We start from the raw sequence: 22,484 nt of genomic DNA, 5'->3' as shown, positions 1-22,484 counted from the left end.
ACATTTATGGAACATGTTCAAACCTGCTAGCAACATGCTAAAAATGCTAGAAAGATGTATGGAACATGTTCAAACCTGCTAGCAACATGCTAAAAATGCTAGAAAGATGTATGGAACATGTTCAAACCTGCTAGCAACATGCTAAAAATGCTAGAAAGATATAAGGAACATGTTCAAACAGGCTAGCAACATGTTAAAAATGCTAGAAAGATGTAAGGAACATGTTCAAAAGTGCAGGCAACATGCTAGAAAGATGTATGGAACATGTTCAAGCCTGCTAGCAACATGCTAAAAATGCTTCAAAAATGTATGGAACATGTTCAAACCTGTTAGCAACATGCTAAAATGTTAGATAGATGTAAGAAACGTTCAAACCTGATAGCAACATGCTAAAAATGCTAGAAAGATGTAAGGAACATGTTCAAACCTGCTAGCGACATGCTAGAAAGATGTATGGAACATGTTCAGACCTGCTAGCAACATGCTAAAAATGCTAGAAAATGTGAGGAACATGTTCAAACCTGCTAGCAACATGCTAAAATGCTAGAAAGATGTAAAGGACATGTTCAAACCCGCTAGCGACATGCTAGAAAAATGTATAGAAGATGTTCAAACCTGCTAGCAACATGCTAAAATTGCAAGAAAACACTCTTTTTTTCTGATTATTTATGATACACCATTACTTGTTCCATCAGTTTCAAACCAACCCTGAGCCAGATCTGGAGGTGGTGGTGTGTTCAGGATATGGCAAGAATGGAGCACTGTCTGTATTACAGGTAAATGATCAGTTTTCCTCCAGTTCTTGCTTTTTTGTATCTTTTCTCCTTTGCATGAATGTGCATGCACCGCAGCTGGGTCTGTCTGTAGCAGAAATGCACAGCGGTCTGTCCTGCGGCGGTGAAGCTCGTCTGCTGCAGGACACTGCAGTGCTACAGTGACGTCTGGGCTTTACCAGGGCTGCTCCAGAGATAATTGGAGAGGCCTTTAAAACACCCGAGATACAGCGGAGGCAAACTGCTGATGCACCACCCATGCATCTCACTCAGGATGCATGAAACTACCGGTATTTGAGTGAGTGCCTGTGTGTGTTGATTTTGGAACTGAATCCCTATTTACCCCTGGGGATAGCATGCATCTCATGGTGCTTTTATCTCAGATGTAAATGTGTCTTTTTAAAACAACTCATGAAGATGTTTGAGAGAATGTTGAGAGAATAATTAACCCTTCGATAAGCTCCGCCCTTCTTAGTTACTGTTGTTATGCCTGTCAAACTTTCATGCCTGGCATGTCTATTACAATATGTATGTGCCAGTGTCAGACATTCCCAGGGATATAATTCATTTTTGGCAAACAGGTGAGATATCTGAGAAAGCCAGACAAAAAAAGGACTGCAGTATCCATTACAGGGGTATATTCATAACATAATACACAACCAATTAAAAAATAATTAGCTTTAAAAAAGTCTAGCCACCTCATAAGCTGATCATTCAACAGCTTAGTTCATGCACAGCAGGAGAGGGGATATTTAAAAATAATCTAATAATAACAAATTAAACCGAGATTTCTCTGTTTTTGGCAAAACACCTGGGGCCTCATGTACGAAGACTTGCGTGGAAATCTTACTAAAACATTGCGTACGCACAAAGCTGTAAATGTGCGTACCAGAAAAAATTTCAGATGTATGAAACACTGCGTACGCTGAATCTCACGCATATTCTTTTGTACATCTGAATGAACGTGAAACTGAGCGCAACATGCACGAGCACAAAACCCCTCCCTGCCTCCTCCCCCGTATGAATATGCTAATGACTATGCTAATGGCAAAACCCAACGAAAAAGCAACGGCAAAATCAAGCAAAAAGAGAAACTTTGAACAGAATGTGAAATGGAGGTGCTGCTTTCGGAGGTAGACCGGAGAAAAGCGGTGTCATTTGCAAGTTTGTTCTCTGGAATTAACAACAAAAGAAAAAAATAGAGTGGGAGAGTTTAGCTGATGCGGTCAACACAGTTGGGTCTGAACATCGCACTGAGTGCATTAAAAAAAAGAAATAGTGTGGTTTATATCTGTAAAATGTTGCAGGACGCTTAACAGTCTCAGTGGCGCTACTCGTAAGACGCATGTGATCATGAATTGATACGTTCGAGCATGAGCTCGGCTCGAATCCAGCGTCTGATGAACTCTTTCTTGTTTTTTCCCCCGCTACATATCAGATTTTGCCAACTATTTATTACGAGAAAGACAAGTAGGAATCATCAATAAGTTCATATCAATAAGCATCATATTTTATTTGCACATTTATTGAATGGAAATGTTTCTGATTCAAGTATGCAAATTCATCTTCAGATAGTGTCTTTATAGCAATGTGCGTGCAGTAGATTGCTCAGATTACATTGGGAAAACAGGCGACTGCTGCAAATTGTGCTTTAATGTTTAGCTGCTCAACTGTATGGTATGGAAACCTTATATACCTGCTGAACCCGTCTCATACAGCTGCCATTGCAAGGCTTAGACACTTTGTAGAGAGGAATTTAACACAACTGCCTCTAGGAGTCACCAATGGAAATAAAACAGACACGCACAAAAAATGTGCGTACGCCTGCCAGAAAGCTGCCGTGAAGCTGCGCACATTCCCACGTTCAGTTCATTGTTAGTAAATCCAAACGTGAGCGATTCTGATCGTGAAACCTGTCGTACTCAAAGTTTTTGTGCGTACGCAGCGTTGATACATGAGGCCCCTGATGGACTAAATGTGCAATGAAATATAGCGTTACTAACCGACGAGGAAACCCGCATGGACAGTGCTTCTACATAATAAATTTATTAGAAAGAGCAGCCAGAAAGGGGAAACTGGTGGATTTGTGCCAAATATTAGCATCATAACAATGTACAGCACCTAACTGTCAGTATGTGTGTGCTCTTTATCCAGTTTCTATTCTAATTTGTAGTTAGGTGGGAAAAAAATAAATAAATTGAAATGCAAATCAAGGTGTAAATAGCAGAAGTGAACGAATAAATTTTCCCTACCAGCAAATATTAATACGACACCAAATATAAAGGCAGACACTAACCCACAATAACGTCATCACCAATGACTAAATCTCCAAAAGACAGACAAAACATCGGTGAATTGTAGCACTGACATGTAAATGAGGGTTATGAAATCACTGAAAAACAGCTGCAGGTGAAGTATATTGATTGCAAGAGCTCAGTTCGCGATCATGTCTTTATTTTGTTCTGTTTATATGTAATCCAAATATTCGTAGCTGAAACAGATAGAAATATGACTGGATTGTGCTGCTTTTACGGCTCCTCCTCACACAGTTTCATCCACACTGGCGTTTCTCCCCTTGGGTTTTAGATTTTGAAAAGAGAACAAAAAAATTCCACCAATCATTTAGGATACCAGGTTTCAGATTTGCACAACAGATATGCACAATGCTTTGGCTTGTTTCCCTGGCTCGAAAGCTTGACAGACCTCCTGTGCGTAGCTTTGGGTTGCTAAACCATGTGGTGGTTTTCGGGTGTGGCTAAGCGAAGGGCCTATTGAGAACCCGCAAAGCTGGAATCTTAAAAAACTTTGAAGAAATAAAAAAGATGCATACTACATACGTCCTGTCATTCATTTGTGTTTTATAGAGTCGTGGGTTTTCTAAAATGTGAAAAATGTCTAAGTTTTATATGCACACACAGTGCTTGGCATAAACGAGGACACCCCTCACAGATCACTTTTTTAACTAATCATTTCTATAGAATGCTATACACACACATAGAATGATGTACACATTTTAGGTCATATTAGATCATGTTTAGTCAAAACTTGAGCTAATTTTAGAAAATAGCTTAAGATCACGGACCAAAATGGTATAACTACAGACAAAATGGTACACCCAAATAAATATGGTTGGTAAAAATCAAGAGAAATATAAAATTTAGTTCAAATGAAGCAACTGTTTTTTGTTTTGCGATGCCTTATTTGAATTTAAATATATTATCTTTCAGTATAGTTTTTACCTATGCATATTAAATTATTCACACTGTTTAATTCTGGGTTCCAGGTTCGGACAACATAAAGGAATTAAGTTAGCTTAGTTTTCACAAATTTAAGTGGATTGAGTATAAATCGATTAAGTTGTCCCCAAATCTTATGCCCTGTCTAGGGGTAAGAACGCAACATGAAAGGGAAGACTGCACACACAATGCTGCTTAAGAAAATGTATTGATTTTATTTTCACAATGATTTCCTCAAGCGAGATTATTTTTTCAACTTCAGGAGCTGACAATGCCAAAATAATAAACAAAAAAAAAATCTAAATTCCCTCTAACTTCCCTATTTTCAGCAAAAGAAAATGCTCCCTTGTCCACAAAAATAATTAATAAAAAGAAGGTACAAAAGAAAATGGCCTCAAGCCTCCCTACTTACTATGTACAAATATTTACACCCCGCGAACAAATTCAAAGAGGGGAGAACAGCAGAGTAGTCAGATTACAGCCAGATGTCAGATTTTCAATGACAACAAAGCAAGAACTATTGGACTAAATGCTGTAACTGATTTTCCTCAGATACATACACAAACTCCAATTCAATAAATCTCACTAACACACACAATTTCTTTCTATGAATGTCAACACACCACTACCAACCACAAGTGAGCTCAAACGGCTAAACAGGAAGGGACAAAGGAAGAATTTAAAGGCAGCCAGAACTCTGCTGTCTAGGCAGGGTATGGCATCAATTGGAGCAGGGGTAAGACCAAGCAAAGGAGCAAGTAGCTGCTTCCTGCAATGAGAACAAATACACAGAACACTTCCCAAAAATAAAAAGAGCAGAATTAATACATGAAGGGACATAACGCCAAAAAACTCAAGAATTGTGTTGTTTCAGCTTATTTTAAATCAATTTCAACAAACAGCAAACATCATTTTATATAAGTGTAATATAAGAAGTGTTCATGGTAAATGTTACTATTTTAAATATTAAAAGCTTCTCATTTACAAATGACAATAAATTTGTCTTGAATGGACTGCACTATTGACCTTATTCTAAAATGCGGAAGTGCGCCTGTTTTCGCGATTGTCTTAGAAGTTCCGATTCAGTCGCCTATGGGAGAAATGACTAGGAACAATAAATGGCAGAAAATGGCCAAACTACTTGCTCAACAAACAAATGTTAGCATGACTACACAGACCAAGTAGCATAATATAATAAGGAAATATTAAATTGCAACATCAAGCAGCGTAACGAGCAGTTGTTAAAGTCAAAAAATGAATGGAAGTGAATGTGACCGGAAGTCGCGAGACAAAAAGATTCAAATCGCAGCGCCCGCTCGACAGCTGAGAATAAGGTGAATAATCCCTATGTGTTTTGAATATGTCATCAATTATTTTTGTAATATCCAAACGCTTGTTTTACTTTTTTGAGCCCATAAACGTATATTAGACCACTGGCAGTTGATTATTAATATTACATTAAGGATATTAAAACATTTGTTTTTCTGTTCAATAGAAAAGCATCAGACCACAGGTGGTGACGACGTTCGAACTTCCTGGATGCCATGACATGTGGACAGTCATATACTGTGAGGAGAAACCCGAAAAGGTGATTTGTGTTGCAGCCACACCTCTTACTTATACTTTTTTTTATTTTTAGTGCTGATAAGTAACATATATTGTTGTTGTTTAGCTGTAAAGTTCTTAACTCTGTAACTGTCTGTCTGTAGCCTTCAGCTGAGGGTGATGGAGAGAGTCCTGAGGAGGAGAAGCGCGAGCCCACAATAGAGGATGACAAGAAGAAACACGGCTTCCTCATCCTCAGCAGAGAAGACTCCACCATGGTATTCAAACATTACACTCCGTATAACATACTGACAAACTGCTTTTAACGTGTTTTGAAGCTTAAATGATTTCCCACATTAATATTTAGCAGAAGATTTTATCAAAAGTGACTTGAAATTGAGGAGGCATTCAACGAAACAAGAAGAGGCAATACATAGAAGAATAACTAATTATACAAAGCTGCTCCGAGAATTAAATGCTAGAGTTTTTTATAGAGAGAAGAGCATTTCTACAGGTGGTTTTTCAGGTCCACTCACCTGCTGATTACCGCTTATTCAGCACTACAGTACAGTATTCTACGTTTACATTTTATCATTTAATCAACGTTCACTTGTCACAAACTTGTTTGAGTTTATTTTTTTTTTCTAGAACACAGAAGAAAATATTTTGAAAAAAGGTTGAAAATCTGTAACCATTGACTTTTTTTCCTACTATGGAAGTCAATGTTTATAGGTATTTGGCTTTCTTCAAAATATCTTCTTTAGTGTTTAACAGAAAAAAAAATCCAAAAAGGTTTGAAACAACTTGAGGGTGAGCAAATAATATGTAAATATTTATTTTTGGGTGAACTGTCCCTTTGAAGTCACCATTCAATGGTTCATCTTCTTTTTGGCTCAGTCCATTTATTAATCAGGGGTCGCCACAGCGAAATGAACCGCAAACTTATCCAGCATATGTTTTATGCAGCTGATGCTCTTCCAGCATCACTGGGAAACACTCTCATTCACACACATACACTACAGAAAGTTAAAGCCTAGTTCAGACTACAGGATCTAAAACATCTGCAGATCGATTTGCCGTTTACTTTACATTATTTGATTTTGTGTCTTTTCATCGCTGTGGTGTTCACACTACGGGACACTACGTAAATGATCCACAAGAGGGGGGTCACACACTACATGATCTGACAACAACTCGTTCCCCAACAGCTCAGTCAAGCTACCAAACTACAGCCACTGAAATTTTGAGGGAGAAGCCGCTAGAAAAAGCTGAACACTTTTGGCTGCTTGTGTGCTGATTACATCACTGACAACTTTCAAGCTTTCAAGGGGGCATTTAAAAACATCATCAATCAGCTGAAGCATCAATCACTCATCTGCAAGTTTCAAGTGGAAAGATACACAGAGAGTTTTTAATTTTTGTAATTTAATAACTCTTTGAAATAAAACTAACATATCTATAACACCCTGATGTTTTCAAAATATCTGTGTATTTTTTTCTAACATTTTTTAAATGACAAAATGTTAAAGAACTGAGCATTTCTACCTTTAGTAACCATATTGGTCAAAATGACTGCGTGCGTGTCTGCAACTTTTCGCTGTGACTTTAAATATGCCTGCGTTTTTGCCTAGCAACTTCCTGCTAACATAAACATGGCTTTCTGATGGCAAAAACATAAATTTACATCAGATATTGTTGGAATATCAAGCTAATTCCATGCGTGTTCAAGAGAAAAGGTCAGGAGGGGTTTTTCTTCAATGCCAAAAATCGTAACAATTTATTAGATACAAATGAATACCGTATTTTCCGCACTATAAAGCGCACCGGATTATAAGACGCAGTCTCAATTACGGGGTCTATTTCTGTACTTAACCCATACATAAGGCGCACCGTATTATAGGGCGCACGCTAAAATACACTGTCTGCAAAAAAAAGGTAATGGAAGCAAAACAGTTAACATAGTTTAGTTGAACTTTATTGTACTATTTAACAATACACTCACATTATTTTTTTAATCAGTCTTCTCCCACAAATCCATCAAAGTCCTCATCTTTTGTGTCTGAATTGAACAGCTGGGCAGTTTCGTCATCAAACACGCGGGGTTCTCTCTCATCATTGTCTGAGTCAGTCTCATTGCCGGGTGGCTGTTCAGCAATGATGCCGGCTTTTGCAAAAGCTCGGACAACAGTTAAAGCAGACACCTTAGCCCAGGCATCCACAATCCATTCACATATGGTGGCGTAACTCGCCCGGCGCTGCCTACCAGTCTTGGTAAAAGTGTGTTCGCCGTCTGTCATCCATTGCTCCCACGCAGCTCGCAACTTCACTTTAAACGCCCTGTTTACACCAATATCCAGCGGCTGGAGTTCTTTAGTTAGTCCTCCCGGAATGACAGCAAGCTCCGAATTCATTTGCTTCACTTGGTTTTTCACAGTAGCGGTGAGATGGGCGCGCATGGAGTCGCAGATCAACAGGGACGGTGATGTGTGTAAAAAACCATCCAGTCTCTTTACGTACACCTCTCTCAGCCACTCATTCATTTTTTCCTCATCCATCCACCCCTTTTGATTGGCCTTAATGATGACTCCGGCTGGAAACTTTTCTTTTGGCAGTGTCTTCCTCTTAAAAATGACCATAGGTGGTAGTTTCTGTCCATCACCATGGCAACCAAGAACAACAGTGAAAGCCGACTTCTCATGGCCCGTGGTGCGTATTGAGACCGTGCTGGCCCCCTTTTTCTCCACAGTATGATTCACGGGGATGTCAAAAGTGAGAGGGACCTCATCCATGTTGGTGATGTGTTTGGGCTGGATCTTTTTGTCGGTAATCTTGTTACTGCAGTAAGTGCGGAAAATGTCAAGCTTTTCTTTGTAATCTGCTGGCAGTTGCTGCGCCACGGTAGTCCGTGCGCGGATAGAGAGATGGCGCCTTTTCATGAAACGAAAGCACCAAGACGGGCCTCCTTGAAAGTGTTCGATCCCCATGTCTTGTGCTATCTTTGTTGCCCTCAGTCGAATGGTGACTGTAGAGACACTTCTTCCGGCTGTTCTCTGCTCAATAATCCATTGCTCAAGTTGGTCTTCTAACTGTGGCCACCTTGCTTTGTTCCCGCGGAAACTCTGTTTCGTCTTCTTAACTTGGCGCAGTTCATTTTCTTGTTTCCTCCACTTCCGAACCATAGATTCATTAATTTGGAATTGTTTCGCAGCTGCTCTATTCCCATTTACAACCGCGTAACTGATAGCTTAGTTTGAATTGTGCCTCGTAAGCATGTCTCTTCATTGGTGCCATTTTCGGGGATCATTAGACAAACATATGTAGTTTTGATTGGTTTATTGCTGCTGCGTACGGAGTGTACGTTTTACGTCTCCGTGTCGGCGGGAAATGCTCCGACAGCCAATCAAGCGGAGCGCTTTCCGAAATCCCACAACAACATTTTTACAGATTTTTGAACTTCGTGCACACATAAAGCGCACCGGATTATTAGGCGCACGGCCGTTTTATGACAAAATTTTAGGCTTTTAGGTGCGCCTTATAGTGCGGAAAATACGGTAATTCGATGACAGAGCTCTGGGTTACATTACCCCAATGCAATACAAGAATTACATTCAAGAGGTTCGCAACTCACATACATTTCCTGACTTCAGCATAAATACACAACTGATCTTAACAGGTGGAGTTTTGGTGTAACGTCACTTATCAGTCATTGTTCAGTCCTCCATTGGCCACACCTTCGACATACTTCCTCTTTTTCTATGAATTCTCTGCCCAACAACAAAGTATACATCTTTCTGTGTTCTTTGTTCAGTTTTAACACCTCTCTTCAGACAGGAAGTTTCTGCAGAGCTGAATTTAATTTTGGACCCGCATCTATCTACTTCTGCAAAAATGCTAATTAGTATGCACAGCACTCACCCACAACATTAGAAGTTCAGTTAATATATGACCCTTACATAACCAATACAAATAATTGTTTGATTAAAAGAAAAGAGACAAAAAATAATAAAAAATGGTTCCTATTATCCAAAAATATATATTTCAGAACAGCATATTCAGCTCCTGTTTGAAACTGAAAATGAAAGCAAGTCCCAGACCTTTGTTCTAGTATCTTAACTACATATTTAGCTGTATTTCCAAAAAAGATAATATTTTTAGATTAATGGGGTCATAAAATATGACGACAACATTCAAAGCTTAATTTTAATATCTCAATAGAAGTTTTGAATGGAAATATGACGTCTTATATGAGAACAGTCAGAATGACCAGTATAGTGATTCTAATTGTTACAGAATTCTAGTTCCTTTGTTACTATAGCCTACTCTTGTGTCCGTGTTAACGCAGAATTAAGTGAGTGAATTGATGCCCATTCTGGCCAATCACAGACATTTGTGCTGAGCTCCCGAGCACACGGCCATTCAGCTCCTGCTGGTATTCTCTCTCATTGGCTGCAGCTCGTCACTACATCTGATCGCAAGTGGGGTTGAGTCAACCGACTGCTCTGGAATATTCAGCATCCTAGATATTGTATTTCTGTCTGCGAGGTGTCGACAACGCTTCAGCTAGCCTCATTGATGCATTGTTCAGTAGTTCACACATAAAGACTGCTGAGTGCCGATCACTCTCAGATTTTCCCCGATCACAGCTCTATCTGTCGGCGATCTCGTAAACTTTCAAATCGGGCTCAAATCAGGTTTAAAATCTTCTAGTGTGAACTAGGCTTTAGCTTACCCAATTCACCTATAGCGCATGTAAGGAAACCCACGCTAACACGGGGAGAACATGCAAACTCCACACAATATTGTTAACTGACCCAGCCGAGGCTCGAACCAGCGACCTTCCTGCTGTAAGGGCGACAGCGCTACCCACTGTGCCACCGCCCCGTCTGAAGTCACCATGAAATCAAAATTTTTCTTTTAGGAATTATACAGTGTTCTGTTATAGCATCCATGCACATCTTTTGCTTTTTACTCAAATGGCCTTGAAATACCTAAAGGGTCATGAAACCCTTTTCCGCATTTGTTTTATCACTATACTATTTTATTCTATTTTATACTGTTTTAAGCTTTGAAAAAAATGTTACAAAAGTGAGTGTGATAAAATAAATAAAAATAAAATAAAACTTTAGCCAAGGCCTTCTGACCATCTAAAGTGCACCCCTGGTGTACCGTACCAAAACATAGTGATTACATTCAAAATCCACACCCATTTCATTTGCTTGCTTTAGCGCTTGTTTGCTGCTTAACATGGATTACTTATAGAGTAAAACACTGTGTCCCAATTACACGCTATATGATACAGTGACAATCAATGGTATATTTGTTATCGTGTATTTATAGCAGGGGTGGCCAACCCTGTTCCTGGAGAGCCACCTTGCTGCAGATTTCAGTTGCTACCCATATCAAACACACCTGAACCAATTAATTAGGACCTGAACACCATGTGATAATTACAGGCAGGTGTGTTTGATATGGGTTGCAACTGAAATCTGCAGGAAGGTGGCTCTCCAGAAACAGGGTTGGCCCCCCCTGATGTATAGGTATCTTTCCCTGTTCAAATATGTTTTTGTACTAACCATCTGTGACAGCGCCATCTGCTGTTAATAACTAATCTCAGAATTGTTTCAAGAAAAATATCGATGCATTTTGAAAAACGTAGAATAGATGCAGAATCAATTTTCAAGACAGCTGGACCCGCTTTCTGCTCATTGGCTTCTCCTAAATCAGTGGTCATGTTCACCCTCTCATATTATGACTTTTTTTGTTGGTAGTGTATTGCTATTTAAGACAATATCTGCCCGTATATGCTATTCGCTCTTGCAGTGTTTGATTTGCTGTTGCTGCTTGTTCAGATTCTCCAGACGGGTCAAGAGATCATGGAACTGGACACCAGTGGATTCGCCACACAGGGTCCTACAGTTTACGCGGGCAACATCGGAGACAATAAATACATCATCCAGGTGTCCCCCATGGGCATCAGACTGCTCGAGGGAGGTAAGAGTGAACACTTCAGAGTGATGGATCAGATTGTGTGATGATGGATGGCCTGGGTTTTAATTTTTAATTTTTATTTTATTTCTCATAGTTAATCAGCTCCACTTTATCCCTGTGGACCTGGGCTCTCCCATAGTGCACTGCTCTGTGGCCGATCCTTACGTGGTCATCATGACGGCAGAGGGAGTGGTCACTATGTTTGTCTTGAAGAATGACTCGTATATGGGAAAGAGTCACCGCCTGGCACTTCAGAAACCACAGATACACACGGTCAGTCTGTACACACATCATATATAGGAGAATTTTTAAACGCTTCAGAAAAAAGGCAATTTATTTAATTTATAATACATTGAAATAGTAATATTTTGAAATATTAGTAAACATCAAAATAATATGTTTTCGGTTTGGATGTATTTTAACATGTAATTTGTGTCTGTTGTTTCTGATTCTTCAGAAATAATTCTAATATACAGATTTTCTGCTTAAGAAACATTTCCTATTGCCCATGTTGAAAGTAGTTGTGCTGCTTCATATTTTTGTTAAAACTGTGAAAGATTTCAGTATTCTTTAATGAATAAAAAGTTCAAACCAGCAACGTACAATAAATTTTGTGAATTATAAATTATATAATTTTAACTTTTTATTAATCTTTATCTTATCTTGCTGAAAAAGCGGTTACTTTATTTCATAAAATATGTTTATCAAATAAACAAAATTTAAATTTATGACATGAGAAAATGCAATGCATCTGAGGGCTTGCAATTTTTAACGGGTTCTCTTTAATCTTACTTTGTTAAGTACTTTTTAGGGCGTTGTCAATTTGACATTTTCAGTATTTATAGTTTTATTAATTAATGTATTACTTTTTCAGCAATCACGTGTTATTACGTTATGTGCATATCGCGATGTCAGTGGTATGTTCACAACTGAGAACAAGGTCAGCTTCCTGGCAAAAGAGGAAATTGCTATCAGAACCAACTCAGAGACAGAAACCATCATCCAGGACATCAGGTAATTGCCATTTAGTTTTATTTGATTCATTTTACATTATTTTTTTTATTATTGATTGATTTGATTAATTCTCTTATTTATAGTTTTATAACATATATTGCTCATTCTGATGATTTTTTTCATGTTTTCTGTCAGTAATACAGTGGATGATGAAGAGGAGATGCTGTACGGGGAGTCAAACCCCCTGACGAGCCCCAACAAAGAAGAGTCCAGCCGTGGCTCTGCAGCAGCAAGCTCCGCTCACACAGGAAAAGAGAGCGGCTCCGGCAGACAGGAGCCCTCACACTGGTGCCTGCTGGTTAGAGAGAATGGAGTCATGGAGGTGATCAACTGATTTTTTTCATGATTTCTTTTAAAGAAAAGCTTGTTGATGTTTGAATTCATTATTATTGTTTTCTTTAGATTTATTATTATTTTTGTCTGATTACAAAATATGTAGATTAGCATTTATATGTTATTTAAAGCCACATAATTTACATAAAAATAAATAATGGTATTATTTGAACTCTAATTTCATTCCCAACTAATAATACTATATAATCATTAAATGAAATAGATTTACTGGGTAGTGGTGTAAACATACACTGGTCTCACGGTTGGGTTCAGTTACGATTATCATGCCATCGATTCGGTTCAATTCGATATCTCTGTGCGTCACGGTTCATTGATGATGCTTAACATACTTAGTTTTATATTTTCTTAACAGTACAGCAACTTTTGTATTAAAATGTATAAATATGTTTATATACTCTTTGTAATACAATTTTGTCCTTTAATACAAAGTCAGATATATAAACTAGCTTTAAACAACACAAGCATTTATAGCAAATGAACAAATATAAATATCCCGCTCGCTTTCTGAGTCCTGTCTAGCAAGTTCTTACACCCCTTTGATTGGTCACACGCTCAACAGAAAAGGCTGCAATTGGCTCTTATGGGCTCATGCTCTTCACAAATGAGTGACACTGATAAACTGCAGCGGCGATCACAACTGATCCATGATAGACAAAGTGCAGAAAACTCTACAGACACGTGCTCGTATCTGTATCTAGAAATATTGCTGTAACAGCAAGCCACAGTGAGAGAGAGAGAGAAATGGAGTTTACTTTCATTCTCTCAATCGCAGTGAAATAGGGGCTTCTGCTGTAAGTGTCGGTGAAAGACTGTCCAGCAAACACACATGCAGTGAAATTGTGCACAGTTTCTGCGTTTTCAAGTAGTTGGAGCATTGTAAATAACCGTGCTTGCCTCTTTTACCATAGTAAGCAATGGCGACAAAGCGTATAATATAATATAATAACCCGTTATGATTGTTACTGAACCGATATAACCAATTGTCCGTGTCTGCATTGCGGTGCACTAAGAAACAATTAATTTTGACGCCCCTATTACAGGGTATCTGTGTTGTCTTAAAATGTAACATACATTTAAAAATCAATATTTTAGGCCTTAAAAAGTCTTTTATTTTCTGATATATTGTGTTGTAGGTTTTAAATTATTTTAAACGGGTAATAATTTTCATATGTCCATGTAAATCTCCCTAATTGGGCCGACACTCATCCAATCACCAACAATCCATCTTTTAACAAAAGTAAACATTTTACCTCAATTTTCCAATATGGTTTAATTATATTCCTTAAGTTATTCTATAACTTTTGTTTTAAAGTTCTCCATATATTTATAGCTATCTGGTGGGGACGCTGACTTGGACAGACTGTTGTGCATACATTTAGTTTATTGTAGTTTTTAAAACTTGTACATTTCTATTTAAAAGAAGATTATATTCAAAAACGTATATGTATTCACCTAAAGTTTGCTTGTTTTGACACATTATTTAAATATATGGCTAAGACTAAAAACTAAACTAGATTTTTTTTGGATGAAGCAAGTAAAAACCTATTCCTTTGGCCCAACCAGGGCATCAGAAAACATTCCAAGTGCTTAACCCTGTGTAAATAAAAATAAATTGATTCAAATAAAATTTTATTTTATTCAAAATGGACAAAAATTCTTATTTAAGGGAATCTTGCTTGTTTAATTATAAATTGTTTAATTAAATTTTATTCAACTCAATTAATCTTTATTTCCATAGTGCTTTTACAATGTAGATTGTGTGAAAGCAGCTTAACATAGAAGTTCTAGTAAATTGAAACTGCATCAGTCCGGTTTTCAGAGTTGAAGTTCAGTTAAGTTCAGTTCAGTGTGGTTTAAATTTCACTGCTGAAAGTCCAAACACTGAAGAGCAAATCCATCGATGTGCAGCTTCACAAGTCCCAAACCAAGCAAGCCAGTGGCGAGGAACAAAGCCATGCACATAATTATCTATTTCAAATTCATGTGCCCTTGTAATCTGTAATCAAAATAAAATATTTTCTGATGATGTGATTAATCTGTCTATTAAATGTGATCCACCAATAACAAACCACAACCATCTAGTAACTGTCACTGGATAAAGTCGGGTCTCGCCATATACTTGTTTTTGTTCAAGTTAGCAGTTTTTACTCAGATAAAGACAGACTAGAATCCTAAATGGATGAAAAGACAACTGCAGCATTCATTTCATGCTGACTTTAAGTACAGGGTGGGAGAAATTAACTAGACTAGGCATTAAAAATTGGTAATAAAATTCATATTTCTAACACTGCCTTTCAAGACCAATCCCTCTTGCATTGACACAGGAAATATGAAATCTTATTTATTATTGTCTATTTAGTCACATAAAATTATAACCTAGTTACTTTTCACCACCTTGTATATCACTTGTTGTTTTTATCATTGTTCATTAAAACATTTATTGTAATTTCGAAATCAGATCTACCAGCTTCCAGACTGGCGTTTGGTTTTCCTGGTGAAAAATTTCCCAGTCGGTCAGCGTGTTTTGGTTGACAGCTCTGCCAGCCAGTCAGCTACTCAAGGGGAGCTTAAAAAAGAGGAAGTGACGAGGCAAGGTGACATTCCATTGGTCAAAGAGGTTGCTCTTGTGTCATTAGGCTACAACCACAGCCGTCCCTACCTTCTGGTGAGCTTAACACCGTTTTTGCTCTTCTAAATGAGATTGCGTTTTATCTTTCACTGAATCTGTCAATCAAATTCTTACAGGCTCATGTTGAACAAGAGCTTCTCATCTATGAGGCCTTTCCGTACGACCAGCAGCAAGCTCAAAGCAACCTGAAAGTGCGCTTCAAGAAGGTACAAGCTGTATCAATATTTACTCTCCTCAGGATGTTTACTGTAATGGTATTTGAATGATGAGGAGGTTTTTATTTTTCTTCATATCAGATGCCTCATAACATTAACTACAGAGAGAAGAAGGTCAAAGTGAGGAAGGACAAGAAGCCTGAGGGTCAGGGAGAGGACACTCTCGGCGTCAAAGGTCGTGTGGCCAGATTCAGATACTTCCAGGACATCTCTGGATACTCAGGGGTACGTCTGTCTGTGAATGTAATGCATATTTATGGTTATTTTATCTATTTTGAGCTATTTCAGCAGATTGAATCTAATAATAGTTTTAGTTTTGTCAACAATAACAAATCAAATTCAAGTTTTAAGAGTGTGCATATAACTTAAATTAAATGAGTTGTCTAAATATGCAGAAATTTCCATGTGTTTTACAAAATTCCTCCTTCAGATATAAGATTAATGGTTACACTGTAAGTTGCAAGAATAGTGGGATACATAGATGAACAATAAATTGTATGAAATACTAATGTGATACATTTTTAATAACTTTAAAGACAAAATTCTTCATTAAGAACAAAAATGGTGATTTCTTCTTTTCTATTTTTTTCTTTGTTTGTTGGTGTTTAACAAGACCATACATAGTAGTAAACAATGCAACGTAGGAAAAATTACAGGCCGGCTTAGTTTCTTATTTTTCCACAAGTGCTTAATTTGTAAATGAATAATTCTCGGAACAAAACCAGGAAATAAAAGTTACCGTGACTGACGGCCACAACACAATTTTAGTTTTCCCGGAAAATGACGTCATTAAACGGTGACGGCGCAAAAAAAAAAAAGAGCATCCCATTTCTGAATGGTCTTTAATTATTTTGTGCCATATAACATTATAGGTCAGTCATGGATGATAAGAACATGTAGCTACAAACATAAATCATATAAACAATCGCTATTCAGTTCACTTCACTATTATGTGTCAAGTGAAAAATAATAATTAAATGACTCACGCAGTCTAATCTTTATGAAGAGCCCACAGTTACCTCCACTGTCATGTTTTCTGGGTGACTTCAGAACGCTTTGCTTCTGTCTCCCGCTATCCTGATCCATTCGCGCTGTTTCATCTTCTCAAGTTCTCTTTTGATCAGGCTCATTATCAGATTTACTCGTGGTTTTAAAATATGAAATGTTAAAAATACAAATATTATTTATGTAGGCCACTATGCCATTATTTATTTTCACTGCTCACTGCGCTTGAAACAATCTCCAACCAACAAGAGTAATTGTAAACATAAGAAGGATGATTGGCTGAAAATATTGTTGAGTGCCACCTTGCGCATGGTGACTACTTTCATGTGTGTGCTTACACACACACAATTTACACAGACTTCTCTTTGTTCCTGTCTCTCTCTCTCTCTCTCTCTCTCTCTCTCTCTTTCTCTCTTGCACACACACACACACACACACATAGGTGTTTACAACACAAAAGTTAATGTCGGATCCATTCAAATAAATACCAAAACACAAAACACGATATATCCGACAAATCTGACATTTTCCGAAACAGGATCCGGCAAGATCCGGCTCAAATTGAGCACTGATTCCCACTATCCCCTTAATATAAAATAAGTACAATTTATAAATTAAAAACAAACATATCCTCTTGAGAGAAAAATAAATAACATTATTATTAAATAATTTTTTTTTTAATTTAAATAAAAAAATACAAATAATAATTATTATTGAGCAAGTTTACAATAAAAGAGTTAAAAACAGGAGTAAAAAGAAAAAAGGAAACAAAAAGTTTGCGTTAAGAAGTCAATATTTTCTCTTTCCAGTCATTTACTGTGTATTAAAAATGATATCAACTTAACGGTAAGCCTTTGATATAGTAAACAGGATTCCAGGTCTTGTATTGTTGATTTGAGAGATCCTGCAAGTAAGCATCTTAGCTTCTCAAGTTGTATGCAACTAAAGATTTCTCGGATCCATGTGTCATGGGATGGAGGAAGTACCTGTTTCCATTTGATTAGAATTGCTCGTCTAACTAAAAGAGTAGAAAAAGCAAAAACCTGGCTGCACGGTTAAAGAGGGCTGTCAAGGGGTTAGGGCAGGGATAGGCAAACTTGATCCTCGAGGGCCGGTGTCCCTGCAGAGTTTTGTTCCAACACTAGTCAAACACACCTGAACAAACTAATCAGTGTCTTCAAGATCACTTGAACTCTAAAATGAGGTCTGTTTGAATATGGTTAGAGCTAAACTACGCAGGGACACCGGCCCTCGAGGATCAAGTTTGCCCATCCCTGGGTTAGGGTCTAGATTTATATTAATAGCTTCATTAAGTGTATCAAAAACACTGAACAAGAAATCATTTGATAACAATTGCGAGAAAAGCTCTTGCATATATGTTTTCATTGTTTTTCAGGTGTTTATCTGTGGTCCCTCTCCACACTGGATGTTGGTGACCTCTCGCGGGGCGATGCGCCTCCACCCCATGACAATAGATGGAGCCATTGAGTCTTTCTCTCCCTTTCACAATATCAACTGCCCCAAAGGATTTCTCTACTTCAACAAACAGGTACAGCGGCAGCCTAGTCTTAAATGACTTCCAAACTGATATTAATTATTAACCACCTATTAGTTATTAATACCTCAAGTGTATTAGATTTAAGTGTCTGACTAAATTGTTTATTTCTTCAGGGTGAGCTGAGGATCAGTGTGTTGCCAACATACCTCTCTTATGATGCTCCCTGGCCTGTGCGCAAGATCCCTCTTAGGTGCACCGTCCACTATGTATCATACCATGTGGAATCCAAGGTAATGTACATGCTGTGGGCTGCAGATGAATAGTGAATGTAGTTCTAATTTAGCTGTTCATCTCTGTTAAAAAATGTTTATGTGACTCTTTTTTTTTAAGTGGTTATTCATCCATCACTCAAAAATTAATTATTTTGAAAAGCACTTTTAAAAATAGAGCTCTGGTTCCCAATTTCTATTATAAGGATTAAAATACAAAGTAATTATGTGTTAACCAGAACAGTTTGGTTGTGTATACAGTGGTCCCTCATTTTTTCGCAGGAGTTACATTCTAAAAATGACCCGCGATAGGCGAAATCCGTGAATAAGTCGGCATTATTTTTTACAATTTAAGGTTTTAAAACCCCTGACTACAAACTTTTCTCAGACAGGCATGAACATTTTCACACTTTTCTCTCTTGTTTAAACACTCTCAAAGTTCAAACTTTCATGGAAAATATAAGTCCAGTATAATAGAATGAAACCAAAGATCAAAACCTGTAGTCAAGCACAAACATTCATCACTGTCCGCAAAAGGTTCATAAAGCTTTTTAGCTTTTGTTTGGATAATGTTGGCATCCAACATAATGTTTTTTTTCTGCAGTCACTGATCCACAAAGCTAAAGCTGACTCCATCCCTAAGGGGGTCGTACATGAAAGTTGGAAGTAACACACACACTGGATGTGCACATTGGCATGTTATTTAAAATAAAATTATTCAGATGGCACTCTGTGTCCTGAGTCATAGCTGGGCACCGCAGACAGCCGCCGACTTGTGGCACAGGCGTGCGTACTCTGATAGAAGCGTATGTTCACAATTAAACTAAACTAAAATGCATGGCGCTGCTTGGCGTGGTGCGGTGCATCTGGTGTGCGACTCTCTTTACGATGGTCTTGCTACGGACCTTTTTGCATCCTCGTTGGAACTCACACTGCGAGCAACTGAAGATTTATGTTCAGTGTTTCCTCAAGGATTTTTTCCAGCTGTGGCGGCAGGTCTTTTACACAAATCTACCAACTACCTATGCCGTTATTTCAATGACACATGGAGAAATGTCGTGAGCGCAGTATTACAAGTCGAAAACGCATTTATGTAATACGAGCAGCATGCGAATCTATTTGCTTGCACATCGATTTCCTCTGCTCATGAACAAAACTTCTTGCACGCCCTCAAAATATACGCTGCTCAAGTGCAGATCTTCTTGTGCGCTCTTAAATAAACACAGCTGAAGTGCAATTTAGCGCGTTAATGCGAGTATGCCTCCAACATTTATAAGAATTGCTTGGATTATTTATGAATTTCTCCAATAGGCCTACAGAGCGGCATTAATGCGTCCTGAAGTAAAGTGAGACGGCTATAAACTCCAGCAAGATAAAGTCATTTTATGCAGAACCATAGACCTTAATCTATAAATAAAGTACAATTATGGAAACTGTGTTCATCTTCACTGAAAGCTACATTGTGTTTGCTGGCCTCACGCATTACGCTCCTGTCAGTCAGTCAGCACCTCAATTTAAAGGGTTAAACAAATACTGCACAGCACTACTACGATTACAGTTGCGATGTTATATTTCACTTCCTTTTTAATGCGTTTTGGTGCAACTATTACCCGCTATTAAAAAACAACAATGACTGAATGTTGTGAATGAGAAGCTATACTGTAGCTGTGGCGGGATGAACTTAGGTGTGGTGCCCCACCATGGCACAATGAATGTAAGGGAGACCATGATGTTATTTGGCAAGCTGAACCCGTACTGTACTGTACAGGAGGCACGGAGGAGATTGATTGACAGTAGTCTACAGCCAATCAGGAAGCGGAACACAATGTGCTGTTAAAAAAAAAAAAAAAAAAAAAATCATGCTTGTTAGAAAAATGTAATTTCAGTCATGTTTACTGTTTTCAAATTATGTCATTTAAAAACATTTGCTTTGTGGGAAAACTTGTGTGAAAGTCAGTAACACATTTAAAATGAAAGTTACTTGGTTTGTGTATAGGTTTAAACTGCTTCATACATCTCTGCTCTAATAAAAATGAATTATTGCATCTTTAGCAGTAGACCGGCTGTTTATGCTGGTGTAGCTTTAAGATTTCATATGGTAATGAGCTCTGTCTACATTGGCTAAGATCAGTGATGTGTATGCGTTTCAGGTGTATGCAGTGTGCACCAGTGTTAAAGAGCCGTGCACGCGCATCCCCAGAATGACTGGAGAAGAGAAGGAATTTGAGACCATTGAAAGAGGTGTGCTGTTTTTCTCGATCTGTATATATACTGTGTGAAGTGTCTGATTTGATGGGGTCTTAATAATTTGTTTTTTCTCTCAGACGAGCGATATATTCACCCTCAACAGGACAAGTTCTCAATTCAGCTCATCTCTCCAGTGAGCTGGGAGGCGATTCCAAACACACGGTGAGAATCACGGTCATATTTCAAGCAAAAATGAAGATTCTGGCAGAATTTATCATGCCGTTCCAAACATACAAAATTTTACATTTTGATTTCTGTCCATACGTTTAAAGATCAGGTAAGCAAACTTTCTATTAAAGTTTCAAGGTTACAATTAAGACAACCACTGAGAATATACATACTGAAACAAGTTTATGGGCTTTCTGTATGCACAATTGAAAATTAAAATATTGGATTAAGAATCAGTTGTCAAAATTGTCTATTTAATCTTAAATCATTAAGTTTAGTCTTAATTTAAATAATTAGGGTAAACTTTTTAACACCCCTTGGCGTTTCAGCGTTACACCCAAGGTATGCTAAGGCATCAGTTACTGAAATACAGCAATGCTTAGAGGTTGAAGTTGCTGTGATTCAATAAAGGGCAGTGATTGTTTTTCTCTAATACTGATTGTAGACTGCAGACAGATAGTAGCTTTAAAAACTGAATATACTGACATCTGATTTATTTCTAACTGTTTATGTTGATTTAAGACATAATTGACTGACAGATATATTGAAACATTTTTTGTGTGTATTTGAAAGGCGTAGAAAGACATCAGGGGAACAACACAAGTTCTCTTTCTCAGTTAAATACACTTTTTAAAATTAAGCATATTCCACCATAAACAACATTTTCTGAATGCCATTTTACATGATTTGACCATAGAGTTTCGGCTTTAATCTTTTATTTCATGCAAAATATCATGCAGGTCAGTGAAAATTTTATTGAACTTTTATTGTTGCAATCCAAAGTCGGTGCTAAAATTGGATTCATTACACTGCCTTGATGAGGACCTAAAAGTTCACAGTCTCTAGGATTTGCTTGAAAAGCTTTGAAATAATTGTCCACCCCATTATAAAATAAATCCAAAAAGTCACGTTGCTCAATCTTAGTATTTTGGTAAGACACAACCACTTTGCATGATAAATTTAAAATTAAATTATAAACATAAACATTAACCAACTTACATGCCTAGAGCACATCAAATATAATGAATTATAGTGAGTTTTATTTATTTTTTGATGTGCATGGACAAATATCCTTGGTTTTCATGTGTAAAGTGCAGTTGAGCTTTTTTTAAATATCTTTTTTAATAAGTCTAGTTTATAAATTTCGATGACTTTCGATGGAGTGACAGAAATCTCACAAGGATTCATGAGTTTTTTTTTTTTTTTTTGTTTAAAAGTTAATAAGTCATACAGGTTTGAACAACAAGACCATTAGTAAATGATTGATTAGTAGCTGCGTCCCAAATCGCATACTTATGCACTATTCTACGCCATTTTGTAGTATAAATAGTGTAAGTAGTGCGTTCACACTGAATAGTCTAAAAATAACAAATGCACTTTGATTACCTGGATATTGCACTCATTCAGCCGGTAAAATGAAGTGTGGAATGATGGACACCTCACGCACTCAACGACCGCAGTTTTGCTTATGTAGTGGAAGGGGCCCCAAGGGAGAGATTGTAGCGCCTTCCGATGGTGAATGCAGTTATACTCTTGGCAGGTA

General features: G+C 37.6%; 1 protein-coding gene across 4 annotated transcripts in view; it reads left to right on the top strand.

The window, feature by feature from the left end:
* Window positions 1-22,484, top strand: part of cpsf1 (cleavage and polyadenylation specific factor 1) — a 53,254-nt gene that overhangs the window by 16,991 nt on the left and 13,779 nt on the right. For all 4 annotated transcript variants that reach the window (XR_012394534.1, XR_012394535.1, XM_005159584.5 and 1 more), the window contains exons 16-29: window positions 696-776; window positions 5,505-5,597; window positions 5,719-5,832; window positions 11,404-11,545; window positions 11,637-11,815; window positions 12,417-12,556; window positions 12,692-12,878; window positions 15,369-15,575; window positions 15,656-15,745; window positions 15,836-15,979; window positions 18,156-18,308; window positions 18,431-18,547; window positions 20,677-20,767; window positions 20,851-20,935. Coding sequence is in view for 2 of the 4 variants with exons in the window: in XM_005159584.5 (XP_005159641.1) it covers window positions 696-776; window positions 5,505-5,597; window positions 5,719-5,832; window positions 11,404-11,545; window positions 11,637-11,815; window positions 12,417-12,556; window positions 12,692-12,878; window positions 15,369-15,575; window positions 15,656-15,745; window positions 15,836-15,979; window positions 18,156-18,308; window positions 18,431-18,547; window positions 20,677-20,767; window positions 20,851-20,935 (1,823 nt within the window). In the remaining 2 variants the exon portion in view is untranslated. The remainder of the gene's footprint in view (window positions 1-695; window positions 777-5,504; window positions 5,598-5,718; window positions 5,833-11,403; window positions 11,546-11,636; window positions 11,816-12,416; window positions 12,557-12,691; window positions 12,879-15,368; window positions 15,576-15,655; window positions 15,746-15,835; window positions 15,980-18,155; window positions 18,309-18,430; window positions 18,548-20,676; window positions 20,768-20,850; window positions 20,936-22,484) is intronic.

Source organism: Danio rerio, chromosome 19 (assembly GCF_049306965.1).
Source record: "Danio rerio strain Tuebingen ecotype United States chromosome 19, GRCz12tu, whole genome shotgun sequence".
Classification (NCBI taxonomy): Eukaryota; Metazoa; Chordata; class Actinopteri; order Cypriniformes; family Danionidae; genus Danio; species Danio rerio.
Note: the sequence above shows the minus strand (reverse complement) of the source record. Positions and strands in the feature narration are given on the sequence as shown.